This window comes from Onychomys torridus, chromosome 10 (assembly GCF_903995425.1).
Source record: "Onychomys torridus chromosome 10, mOncTor1.1, whole genome shotgun sequence".
In the NCBI taxonomy this organism is placed as follows: Eukaryota; Metazoa; Chordata; class Mammalia; order Rodentia; family Cricetidae; genus Onychomys; species Onychomys torridus.
This window is the reverse complement of record NC_050452.1, coordinates 31,804,665-31,818,248: the sequence shown is the minus strand read 5'-3', so window position 1 is coordinate 31,818,248 and position 13,584 is coordinate 31,804,665. Positions and strand designations below refer to the sequence as shown.

The window sequence follows — 13,584 nt, the reverse complement described above, 5'->3', positions numbered from 1 at the left end:
GCATTTCCCTGATGGTTAAGGATGTTGAACATTTAAAAAATGTTTCTTAGCCATTTGTATTTTGTCTTTTGAGAACTCTGTTTAGTTACATGTTCCAATTTTTAATTAGGTTGTTTGTTTTCTTGCTGTTTAATTTTCCAAGATCTTTGCATATTCTAGATACTAACCCTCTGTCAGATGTATAGCTGATGAAGACTTTTCTCCATTCTATAGTAGGCTGCTGCTTCACTTGAATAACAGTGTCCTTTGTGTACAGAAGCTTTTGAGTTTCTGAGGCCCATTTATCAATTGCTCTTAATGCCTGCACAGCCAGGTCCATTTGAGAAAGTTTGTTTTTTCTGCGCTTATAAGCTGGACTGTTTCTACACTCTCTCCTCTATCAGGTTCAGTGTGTCAGATCTTATATTGAAGTCCTAGATCCAGTTGGAGTTGAGTTTTGTGCAAGGTGAGGGCAGAGCCATGCTATTTTTATTGCTATACCTCTAAGATGTAACTTGAAATCAAGAACGGTTATACCTCCAGCAGTATTTTTATTGCTTGGGATTGTTTTGGTTACCCTGTGTCTTTTGTGTTTCCATATGAATTTTGAGATTGTTTTTTTCAATTTCTGTGAAGAATTGCATTGTAATTTTGATGGGCATTGAATTACATCTGTAAATGGCTTTTGGTAGGATGGTCTGCCATGAGTATGAGAGGTCTTTCCATCTTCTGATATCTTCTCCAATGCCTTAAATATAGGCCTTTCACTCCCTTGGTCAGATTTTTCTCCAATATTTTTTAAAAGTTTATTATGAACAGTATTGTTTCCCTTATTTCTTTTTTGGTGTCTTTCTCATCTATACATAGAAAAGTTACTGACTGTGTGTGTGTGGGGGGGATGTATTTTGTATCCTACTACTTTGCTGAACATATTCATCAGCTATAGAAGTTCTCTGGTGGAATCTTTAGGGTTTTTCATATAGAGAGCCATTATCATCTGAAATAAAGACACTTTGATTTCCTCCTTTCCTATATGTATTTATATCTTCAACTTGTCTTACTGCTCTAGCTAAGACTTCAAGCACTATATTGCTCAAAGATGAAGAGCGTGGACACCTTTGTCTTGTTCCTGATTGTAGTAAAAATGCTTTAAGTTTTGCCACTGTTTAATATGATGTTGGCTGTGGGCCTGTTGTAAATTGTCCTCATTGCATTGATATGTGTACCCTGTATCCCTAATTTTTCCAGGGCTTTTATCATGAAGGAATGTTGGGTTTTGTCAAGATCATTCTGCATCTAAGGAGATGATTATGTGGTTTCTGTTCTTGACACTATTTCTGTGGTGAATTACAATGATTGATTTATATATGCTGAACCATCCTTGGATCTCTGGGATATCAACTTCATCATAGTGGATAATCTTTTGGATGTTTCTTGAAAGTGGTTTGCAAGTATTTCATTGAGAATTTTTGTGTCTGTGTTCATCATGAAGATTGGCTTATAATTCACTTTTTATGTTGTTGTTGGAGCTTACTCTATGTTGGGTATCAGAGTAATACTCCCTTTGTAGAAGGATTTTGGAAGTGTTTTCAGGTTTGAAGGGTTGGTGGAGAGGTTTTTAAGAACCAGAGGTATTAGACATCTTCAAGTAGACAGGATTTCCAGACATGAGAGTGCTGCTGCACTCATGGACTTATAGCCGCTGTGACTGCTGCATCCATAAGACCCACACAAGATCAAGCCAGCCCAAACCCCAGCATGGATATGGGAGGGGCTCATGAAGGCCCACCCCTCTCTGGGAATCAATTAGCAAGTAATGGCTATGGGGGCAGGGAAGAGACTCTGTTTTCTTCCAAGATGGGGTTCCTGGGAGGCTGCCTTGCTCTGGTAGATTGTTCTATGCCCACATACAGTAGGTGGAGTCAGGGAGTTTAGAAAAGAGCACATGAAATTGAGAATAGAAGTGGTGGGTTAGAGTAGAAATTAGAGGGGAGGTAGAAAGGGATGGGGTTGAACAAAATATATTATATGCATGTAGGAAATCTCAAATAATACATACAAAGAGGATTTCTTGGTGTTATTGGGAGTGTAGCACATACAGTGTGAATATCCTGGACAGGGTGGAGTGGGAAAAGTGTGAGATGGTAGTATACTGAAATGATGGGCAATTCAGAATTTATGAGTGATTTATCTCTGGAGGTTTTCACTTAATATTTTCAGACCACTGTTGACTGTGGGTAACTGAAACCAAGTGTAGTTGTTGGTTTTCTTCTTGTAGTAACTAAATGCCTCACAGAAAGCAGCTAAAAGGCATGGCTCATTTGGCTTAAGGTGATCCAGTGTATCATAGATGGCATGGTAAGGAAGCAAACACTCCATGGTGGCAGGGGCGTGTATCTAGGACACCTCACATTTGAGAGGAATAGGAAGTAGAGAGGGAACAGGAAGTGTAACTGGGCCTTAAAACCCCAAGGTCCAGCCCTAATAAACTACTCCCTCCCACAAGACTTACCATCTAAAGGTTCTACAACCTCCCCAAACAGCACCACCTGCTGAGGACCAAGTGTTCAAACTGAGCCTATAGGGGGGCATTCCACATTCAAAGAACTTTTTCCTTGTCCCCACAGTGTCATGGTTATCTCACACTGAAAAATACATTCATTCCAACTCCAGAAGTCCCCATAGTCTTTATCTGTCCCCACACTGCTCCAAAGTCTCTTCTGAGGCTCAAGCCAACTCTATAAAATAAAAACAAAATCAACTTACACACTTCTAATATACAAGGTGCTGAGCAAACATTCCAATTGCAGAAGAGAAGAACTGAAGGGCAACAAGGAAAGACTGGACCAAAGCAAGACTGAAACCCATCATGGCAAGCACCAAGTCCTTAGCTCTGCATAAAGCATCTGAGGCTTGTGTTGGCATCATGTGGGCTCCAGCAGGCTTGGGTTTTCTGGCCTCTTCTCCAGTTCTGCTGCCTGTGCAGAGAGAGCTTCTCTCTTGAGCTGGCTCCCCTCTGCTCCTCCAGGTTTTCTCAAATGTCCCAGGAATGAAGTCACTGGGGCAGGGTGTATAGTATGCACACAAAACTACCTATGGGGTAATCCCAGGACCAGGCAAAGCATGTATGCCCAGGTGTCCCCATGGCTGTAATCTCTGGAGGTGAGGTTTTTATTGTGACTGTACAGTATGTCTTGGGTTGCAGCTTCTGGAATCTGAGGGGATCCACAGCATGTGTGCATGCATGCTAGGGTCATAGCCAGTGGCAAGCATGCTTGAAAACTGTCACTAGTGCCTTTGTTGGACTATGAGCTTCTAGAGGGCAGGCAGGACTGCCCCTTTCATCTTCTGAATCTGTGGCTGCATTTCCAGTGTTGAGTGAGTCCACAGTCAACACTTACTGTTCACATTTAAATGCCAGATCTAGTCTGGTGCCTTCCCTGTAGATACAGAGAGGTTTGGCCAAGCTACTTTGCAAGCAAGTGATTGGAATGGATGAAACTGAGGCATGAAATGGAATGTCAGTGAGGAGTTGACATTCCTCCTTCTCCTCCTCCTCCACCTGTCCTGAGTGTTGCTCCCTCGGGCTGTCTTACAGGTATGCATCGTGCAGAAGCGAGACACAAAGAAGATGTATGCCATGAAATACATGAACAAGCAGAAGTGTGTGGAGCGGGATGAGGTGCGGAACGTGTTCCGGGAGCTGCAGATCATGCAGGGATTGGAGCACCCATTCCTGGTGAACCTGTGGTGAGTGGGGAGGTGGCTTGTCCCCTGAGGTTGCTTTCCTGACACTGCCAGAGGGAACAGATCCAGGTGTCCAGGTTTACAGCCTCCCAAGTATCCCATAGGGTACGCTCACCAATGAGCCTTCAAGCATTCATTTCCATTTTGTTCTCTGATTGAGTGAGTCAGAAGTGAAAACAAATTTGTTTTTGTGTATTTGAGGAAGTATGTAGCAAGTTTCATAAGAATGCTAAATGGTATCCAGTGTTTTAGGAAGTCCCCCACACTGTGTGAATGGCAAGAAGGACCTGGAGCTGGTGTTTCACTCCATATAGCATGGTTGCCCTGAATGGAGGTGCTACATTCCATCTCCTGAATATGACACCCCATCTATTATAGACCATGTTTCTGGAACTTTCTCTCCTTTCTATACCTGACCATTATCTCCAGTTTGAATTTGGATCCTAGAAATGCTTACCTGCTGTTGATTCCCTGCCTCTGGGTCTTTGCATGTGGTATTTCCTTTTGTGTTAGTCAGGTACTCCATAGTCCTCCATTGTTCCTGATGCTTCACTTGTGCATTCCAGGCAGGCACCCTCATGAATGTCTTCCTATTTCCCTACTATCCCCACCTCACAGATGAGGCCACTGATTCATGTTTCTAGTAAGTGGACAGTTAGGACTTGAAGGCACACTGTCTGCCTTTGTGGCCTCCACCTAACTCCTTAACTGGACACTTCCTAGTTTGCCAAATGCCCTTCCCATCTTCTCCTCCATTCTTGTTGCCCTGCATGGCCCTTTTGCCCTCCTAGAAGTGTGAGCAGTATGGGGATGTTTGTCTGGTTCATAAGGACACCCTGCCTTGTATTAATTGTATGCCAGCTCTGGGGTTCGGTTTGTAGAAGGTGAATTACTGCAGCCTTGCGAAGGCTTACTCTCATCATTCTTCCCCAGTGACAGGCTCTGTGATTGGCACCAGAGGAAACCTAGCATTGATTAGTTTCCATGACAGCTTTGCCTCTGTGGGATGAATGATCTGTGCTCCTGAGCTGTGATAAGCCAAGCCAAGCTGTCAGGTGCAATATTTTTACCTGGTTAAAGTGAAACTGTGGTCCTCTCCTGGGATTAAGACAATCCTGGGAAAGGAGAAAGAGGAAGAAGAATTGTGAGACAGAGAATGGGGGTAGTGTAGTGTCTGGGGGAACCCTGGGTAGAGACAGGATCAGGGAAGAGGACAAGGGGGACCAATGTTCTTCCTCTAAGCCTGACCTCATTGGTTCTGAATCCAGCCTTATAAATATCAGCAAGGAGGCAGCTGCGGACCAAATGGATCCCAAACCAGATCCCAATTTTGATGAGGAGACGGAGGATCAAGAGGTGGATGTATTATATCATAATCTGATAGAACTGTTTACTTCTAGGAGGAAGAGAATTAAAGCCACAGAAGGGGGGAGGAAAGGAGAGGAAGAGAGAGGAGATGAAGGAGGAAAGGAGGGGAGAGAAAGGGATGGAGGAAGAAGAGAGAGAGAGCCAGGGGAGGAAAAGGGAGAGAGAATATATAATGCTGATGTCTTCAAGCCAGGAGACAAACCATCACCTTCACCAGAATTGACCATGCTGGCTGTCTGACTCTAGAACCTCATCCTCCAGAGCTGGGTGTGGTAAACAGCCCAGTGTACAGCCTTTATGTGGCATCTTGCACTGGGGAAGGCACAGGCTTTGAGGGCAAGCCCACCTGCTTTTCTGTGTCTGTTTCCTCATCCATAAAGTCAAAGAGAAAGGATGATGATGTTGTGGTGTTGTTTACAGATCAAATGAGTGATCAGAAACAAGTAATCTGCTTTGTATTAGATGGGGATACCTTTCCATGCGTGATTTCCATAGTTACCAGGGTCCGTCCAGGCTGGCTCTGGTTGAACATCCCTCCATATTGGGTCACTTCACACCTCCCTGCATGGATTTAACTCATCCCTCCTCCCTCAGCATTGGACATGAGGACTTTGGAAGATGAACTTTGGATTTGGGGTACCAGGTTGTTAGCTTGATTAAAGGTTGGTGGCTAGACAATTTATTAACATTTTCATTGTGTGCTTGAAGTTCATTTCTATCACCCTCACTGGCTGTATTTACTGTATAGACTCACTGTTAAGAGGCATTGTAGAACTGGGTAAGGGAGACACTTGCTACCATTTAGACAAAGCAGCTGTGAGAGTGAGCACCTTACAGTACAGGAAGATGACAGGTCCTGTACAGTGAGCACCAAAAATATATTATCAATTTGCTGTATATAATAAGCTATACCTTGACTGACCAAGGTGTCCTTCAAGAGGAAGCCATTTATCGAGGAATATTTAGCTTATTATTTAGTGTGTGTATGGAGATATATATATATATATATATATATCTCAGCTGTCTTCTGCTATGAAATATACTATTAGGCATTATGGCAAACAGTTTAGCTTCTTCAGCCTACTGCTCATCCACTAGGTAACACCTATACAAGGAGACAGGCAGGCTGTAGATACTTAGCTTTGTTTCTTGGGCAAATGAAGCTCAGAACTCCCTTCTTTTCAGACAGGGAACACAGCATTCTAGAGCAATTGACTCAGAACAAAGGAAGTTTTTGCATAACCAGGTTCAGTAAAGAATGGGACAGGATTCCTGGGAGTCTGAGGCAGTAGATGGTAGGCAGAGTCCTGTGGCTGGAGAGAGGAGAAGAAGACAGGGTTCCCCAGAGCCAGGGGTAAGGAACAAGGAAGAAAAGATGGAGGATGAAGGAACAGAGGACAGAGATGAGTTCAAAAGTGTAGGAGCTTAGTTAGGACAATGAGAAGACAGAAAAAATAGAGACAGAGAGGAGCTTTAAGTGAGGACGGAGATGAAGCTGTATGGATAGAATTTTATCTTAGAGAAATAAAGTAAACAGATAAAAGATCATGGTGTACATAGATTATTTTCCCGCAGATAACCCCATGTTAGATGTAGCGTCTTCCCTAGGATCCTGGGAGGGATTTTCTCAGGGCAGGCTCTTGGGAAAATTCTGTTAGTCCTAAACTTAGTGTTAATACTTGTCATAGCAACAATGTTTCTAGAACCTTCTATGAGTAGACATAGGACAAATCAAGACCAAGATGTCCATATGCCACCCTGAAACTTTTTATTAGAACAAGATTATGGGAAGCATTTAAAGACAGTGTTTCTGGGTGAAGCAGGGGGATGAGAAGAAGGCTAAGGAGAGGACTGGAAGCCCCCAAGAATCTGTGGCAAAGGGTCTGCCCTTTGTAGAAAACTGCTACCATTTCCTTATAAGTAATCCCAGACAACTCCCAAACTAGTATGTGCATGCAACACCACAGTCAGCCTTGCCAGGCTATCTGACGGGGCAAATCTTAGCAAAATGGTGATCTGACTTGTGGGTGAAACATTACTGTATGCTATGGGACGATCCTTCTGTACACTGTGAATATGTGTTGCTCTCATTGGTTAATAATAAAGTTAATTGGCCTATAGCAAGGCAGGATAACGTTAGTTGGGAAAGCCAAACTGAGAATGATGAAATGAAGAGTGGAATCAGAGAGTTGCCAGCCAAATGGAGAATGAGTCAGATACACAAAAGGGAGTAGAGGTAAAAGCCTCATGCCTCAGAGCAGCACATAGATGAATAGAAATGGGTTGAGCTGTAAGAGCTAGTTAGTAATAAGGCTGAGCTATTGGCCGAGCATTTATAATTTATATTATGCCTCTGAGTGATTATTTGGGAGCAGGTGGTCTGGACAGGAAAACTCTGCCTACAGCTGTCAATCTGAAAGTCCACAGAATGATGTCCACCAAGGCTAAGCTCTGATACAGTGTTCAGTCGTCTATCCTACCCTTCTGTTGTAGCTACCATCTAGGTACATTTTATTGCAGCCATATGAGTAGTCGGTAACAAGTGAGAACTAAGACCCACAGTGCTCACCTCCCCAGGCTCTGATCCACCTGTTCTGCTGCTGGAACTCCACTGCTCAGAATTTCCTGGAATGTCTGCTTATTCTCCAGCAAGCATCCTGTAATAGGCAATTGTGCACTAGACTCCTGGTGGAGGCCAGGCACTGTCCTGTTTTCTAAGTATCCAGAGATGGAATAGCTCTGCATCCTCTCTTAGCAGTGCTCCACATGGGAGGGTCTCCTCCTTCATTGTGTCTCTTGTGTCTAGTACACAGGAAATCCAGTTGTTCAATATGGTTATGGTTGCCTGGTGCTGCAGTAGATACAGTACTAGAACTGAGAGCTATCACCTCTATCTTCCACAGCTGGCAGAGGATAGAAGTTAGGCCCACACTGGCAGCATCATATTGCCCTTTCCTCCCCCACACTCCCTAGTCACTCTCCCTAGTATCCGTATGATTACTAACATAGTGAGATTCCATGGTATCCTGGGGACCAAGAGGCACCCTTGTCTACCCATGACACATAGGAGGACAAAGCTGGTGAGATTTTTACAGTTCTAACTGTGATGTCATTAGCTTCCATGTATCCAGGACACTCTCATCACCATGGTAACCTCTGGCATAAGAGGATGAGGCTATGCTGTCTTTCCCAGGGTTCTTTCTCATCCTGGACTATCCTAACATGTGCAGTGCCCTTGGTGTCTCTGACTCAAGCTTTGAAGATTCCAGGTTTCCATTCTCCTTGTGGTGGTCAGGGGCTGCTGTTCTGAAGAGGGAGGGCTATGAGTGTGGTCAGGGGCTGCTGTTCTGAAGGGGTGGCTATGAGTGTGAGCCACGTGACTCATTAGGTACATCTTGACACTCAGCTGTGTGAGAAGCCAGTGGCCACACTGAAAATCAGGGCTCAAGAGGGGTCAATCTGGGCCCGGGGGATTGGCTGTGTATGTTAGGAAATTACTGAGGGACCCAAAAGCCTACTAAGGAACAATACAAGAGTCACATGCACAACCCAGGACTCCCAGGATCCTCTGGCTGTGTTGAGGTGACACAGCATGGCTCCTTCATGCAGATTTCTCTGGCCCCTTTCTATGTTTTCCATGTGTTTTTCTGTAACTAAACCTCAGAGTTAATATCGCCTCCTGTATGTATTTGTTACTTTCCTCCTTGTGGTGACCAAATACCAGACGAAAGCAGCCCAAAGGGGGAGGGATTAATTTTGGTCCACACTTTGAAGGATTACAGTCCATCATGGCAGAAAGGAGGGGGATTGGGGCTCTGTCTGAGGTTGTGGGCACTAGTGGGATGCCTTGTTACATCTCAGCAGATCAGGAAGCAGGGAATTCAGGATAAAGGACCAGGCAATTGCCCATACAACCCACCCTCTAGTCTCTCACTTGCTCCAGCTAGGGACCAATTTCCAAAGATGCCACAACTTCCTCCAATGGCATCAACTGTGGACCTGGGAACAAGCACATGAACCAGTGGGGACACTTCACACTAAGTCACAGTACCATGCTTTTCAATCATTGTAGTGACAGTGATTTATTGTGAGGCTTTTCCTTTTCAATCTCAGCAAAGCCTCAGTCCCATCTTATGAGATGGACATTTTCATTTCCATCTTACAGTGGGAGAGGCCAAGGCCAAGGGGGTTAAATTATTCACACACGACTACAAGCTTGCCCAAGGCAGCTCTGAGATAAGAAGCCAGAGTACACTAGTAAATTCTTAACAGCCAGCTCTCCCAGGGGTAGGGAAAGGGGACAATCCCTGGTCCCCAGTGTTTTTTATTCTCTGAGAAGTAGATGCACCCGTTGTCAATTTTGATCCAACAAGCGGGTGTCAGACAGCTTGCAAATTTCTGAAAATTTCGCAGTTGATTTCCAGTGTGTCACTACAAGCCGGCTCCTGAATATCCTGATGGGCTCCAAGCTTACACCATTGCCTGGTCTAAGATCTGTGGAACTTCTGTAAGTAGGCTTATAGCTAAGCCTCTAAAATATCAAGATGAGAGAGGAATGCATTTCAACACAAGAGAAAAAGGGTGATGAGTAGGTGCCAGGTAGAGTAGTGGATGCAGGAAATGGCCCATGGTCTTCATGGGTGCATATCCTTTGAAAGGCCTCAGTGTTCTCACCTGTAAAATGGGGAGAACAATCCCACCCCTTCCATGCTCTAGCAGCTCAGGCCAATTGAGATCCAGGGTGTGACAGCTTTTTGGAAATTCTGAGGTGTCATGCCATGTACATTTTTACACTTCCTTTTGAGAAAGCCTGAAGCATTGATAACAATTGATACAATGGCTCATGATTTGTATGCATGAAATTGCTGGCAGGAGGCAGTAAAAAATGCATAGATAAAGCTCATGGATGTTCAGTGACCAAGACATCTTATGTTAAGCTCATATCCCAAAGAGCACCAAAATTGCATTAGAATGTAATACATTTTAATAGGAAGCCTTCCCCTGCTTGAATCAGAGTAATTAAATGGGGATGGCGGGGCCCTGGATCCCTATGCTTCAAAGTCACATGGCAGCCTCCTACCATCCCCATACTCTTGTCCCACAGATGCTGCCTCTGCCTGGGGTGATTTTCTCAGGACACCTGCCTGACAACCCCTTTGCCAATTTCACATCTCAACTATTGCCAGGCTTTCAATCAAGTGAAGTCTGCATCAGTCAGCACCATGTCTCCACAGCTTCCGAGCACTCTACCTGCTCGAGGCTAAGAAGTCCAAGAGCATGGCACCAGCATCTGATGAGTGATGCATCATGGTGTGGTAGGGGATACTGTGTAGTGAGAGAGAAGAAGCTAGGCTCAGGTCTCCCTTCCTGCTTTTATATGCCTCCCATGACATCATGGGCAGCCCAGCCTCAGCACCAAATCTAACCCTAATTACTTCCCTGGAGCCCCAGATACAGACCCCACTAAGACAAATCTGGAGGCTGTTTCCAACCCATGACTTTGGGGGTCCTACTCATATGACATTGGCATCTGATGGAATATGCCAAGCTCAGCCTTCACATTTATTTATCCTCCTGTACCCAGAGGATTGTTCCTGCACCCCTGTTTTCTCCATGGCTTGTTGATTGTGAACAGTATGATCTCAGCCACTGCTCCTTCTGAGGCTTAGCTGATCCTACCTGAGGACTGGTGGAACGTGGTGTGAAATGGGAACATGGTGAGTATCACCCAAAGCTTTGCAGGGTCTCTTCAGTGCTTCCTCCCTGAGCCTGTTCTTAAGCACATACTCAGCTCCCCCTCTCTATCACTTTCTATCTGCAGATTTGGGCTGCTCCCCTGCATCACCTCTCAGGCCTCCCCACATAGATCTCCAGCCTTATACTCATGTAAAGTTGAAAGAAAAGGAACCCACTGAACACACTTTGGTCACTTTAGGCTTAGATGAAAAAGTAGGGCTCAGAGGGTGGGGGGAAATCCCCAGCACATGTGGGTCATTTCATGGAGGATTCCACTGTAAAACATTTTCTGATTCTAAAGTCTGAGCAGGGTCTGCCTCCCAGATCCTTAGAAGCCTCGCACCCAGTAACTTTCAGACACAGTCAGGAGTAGCAGGTGTATGGGGCTACTCCAGGGCACCTATAGTGGCTGGGTTTGTCCATGACAGCTGGGTCAGCACCAACATACTGGGCCCTGCCTTGCACAGAGCAACTACCAGTGCCCCAAGGGACTTCACAGATGGGCTTAGGTTCTTATTTTGAGTCATATTAGTGGTCATTTATAAGTGAGAAGAGTTTTCAAAGTTGGTGACATGAGAATCATTGTCCCCAATAATATGTGAGGACTTCAGAATACTTGCTGATTCTGAAGCCAAATGTGTACCAGACACCTCCTTTCTTGATCCCTCCCAGGCTCCATCTGTACATACTTTGGGTCCTGATCCCTGTCAGACTTCCCTGAAAGTTTCCATCAGAAGATCATGAAGGAGAGCCAACAGTCAGCCTATTCCTCTGTGGGGCCGCCTGGCTTCTGGCTTCCTTCAGTTCCTGGGCATGCCCTGTCATGTTGCCCTGTGTTGGAGAATTGTGTCCTGTAAGCAAAAATAGCCACCATCTTCATCAGCTGATCTGTGCCTGCTTCCAAGAGTCCATCACAACTGGGCCTGTTGATTGTTGACTTCCTTCAGAAGAGGGTCAGGGGAGTCATTGAGCCCTCTCCTGAGATTCCAACTGCTCCTCCCAGCAGTTTGTATGTAATTCTGCCCTGACTACATGTGGCTTGATTACATGTGCCCTCCATCTCAAGGGAGGTACAAAAGTGTATAGGTTGGGGAGGTTAATTGAAGGGCTGTATCTGTGCAGTTAGGAGGATGCCAGCATCCACACTGGGTGAAGAATTTCCAGTACAGCTGTGTAAGTAACCCAAACAAACTCATTAGTCCCCCAGGGTGACATTTGGTGGGATTATACTTTAGCTTTGCTGTCAGGACTTTATAAGAACTGGAGTGGATGTTGCTAGAGGGAAGGAGTGGAGGTCATTTACATCTGCCCAGAAAAGGGATTCTTGAAACACCCTGTTCGGTTCAGCACAGTCCTGTGCTGTGTTGTATCCTGGTGTGTCCACTTATTTCCTTAAGGGCATTTCCTATCACCAGAGGGAATGTGAGCTCCCAGAGCCAGGGTCCCACTCATCTTGTTACCCACATGTCCCCAGGAACTAAAGAAATGCTTGTCACATGTGGACATCTGACAGTACTGTCATATTGAATCACATGCTTGCACTGACCCCTGGCTTAGGATATGGGCATTCAGGAAGCTCAGAAGGGACTGGTATCTCCCTGTTTTCAGAGGGCTAGGTGACTCATGAGAGCCAGGATCTTGCCTTTGCTGTCCTCATTCTTAGCTCCAGGACCGCTGTGCAGGAGGTCCTGCACTGAAGAGCTTTGATGCAGCCCCATCTCAGAAGTCCTTCCCAGTCTCTCCTTTTTCCACGCTTCATACTCAACATCTGTTTTCTTTCTCATCGGCAGCATGTAGTCCTTTGATCTGTCAATATCCTAGATGGGTCTATGGCTAACTGCTCACCCAGCAGTAGGACTTATAAAATGTCCTTCTGTCAGATTCCTGTCCACCTCAGTCCTTCAGCACCCTGTCTCCCTGTTCCTTCTGATCCGGTGGACAGCTGCCCCAAGCTACATTCCCACCATCAGAGTGGCAGAGGTGACCTTGTGCAGTGATGCTCTGCTTCAACCATTTTGACTGGCTCTGTAACTTCCAAGGGCAGGCTGTGACGTGGCCTAATGACACAGGGTCTCACTTGCCCACATGAGCTTCATTTTGCATCTGAGAACTGCCTGTACTCTTAGGGACATCACAAGGTCGTTACTGATGGACGTTTTGCCTATATGAACGTATAAGTAAGGAAGCAGCTTCGGTAGTGAAGGCAGCTAGAAAATCATTCCCCACGGAACGTGTGTGATGTCGTTGAATCTTCCCACCTGACACAGTTCTGAACCAAGCTCAGGTCCTTGTCCTTCACTGACTGACATGAAGACTGACAGGGAACAGGAAGGTGGTTGGATCAGCTTAGCATCAAAACAAGACGGCCCCTTCCTGTAATCAGATAGACATGCAATTGAAATGGGAGTGAGTGGGTTTGCCGCTGCATTCAGTGGTGCTTGATGTCCTGTCAGAGGCAACCAGGGCCCATCTGTCATCTTGCTGGTGGCACAGGGAGGGCACAGGCAGTCCATAGGACACTGTCTGTTGGGAGATGGATGCCACCCTCCAGAGTGCTCTTGCTCTTTCTTCCTGTCTTCTTGCTTCCGTTTCTTTCCTGTAACACTTTTGTTTTGAAACTTAAAGATACCAATGCAACTTTTCTGAAAAGGTGTGGGAGAGATCAAGAGTGCTGCTGGACACCTGTTCATGTCCCCTGTGGGTTGGCGTAGATGAGTTTGGGGGCAGAACACACTTGACAGGTGTTTTGTGGAA

General features: G+C 45.5%; 1 protein-coding gene across 1 annotated transcript in view; it reads left to right on the top strand.

Annotated features, from left to right (window-relative positions):
• The window catches only part of Stk32b (serine/threonine kinase 32B), a 237,080-nt gene that overhangs the window by 87,235 nt on the left and 136,261 nt on the right, over nt 1-13,584 (top strand). The window contains exon 3 of the mRNA XM_036200879.1: nt 3,578-3,729. Coding sequence (XP_036056772.1) covers nt 3,578-3,729 — 152 coding nt within the window. The remainder of the gene's footprint in view (nt 1-3,577; nt 3,730-13,584) is intronic.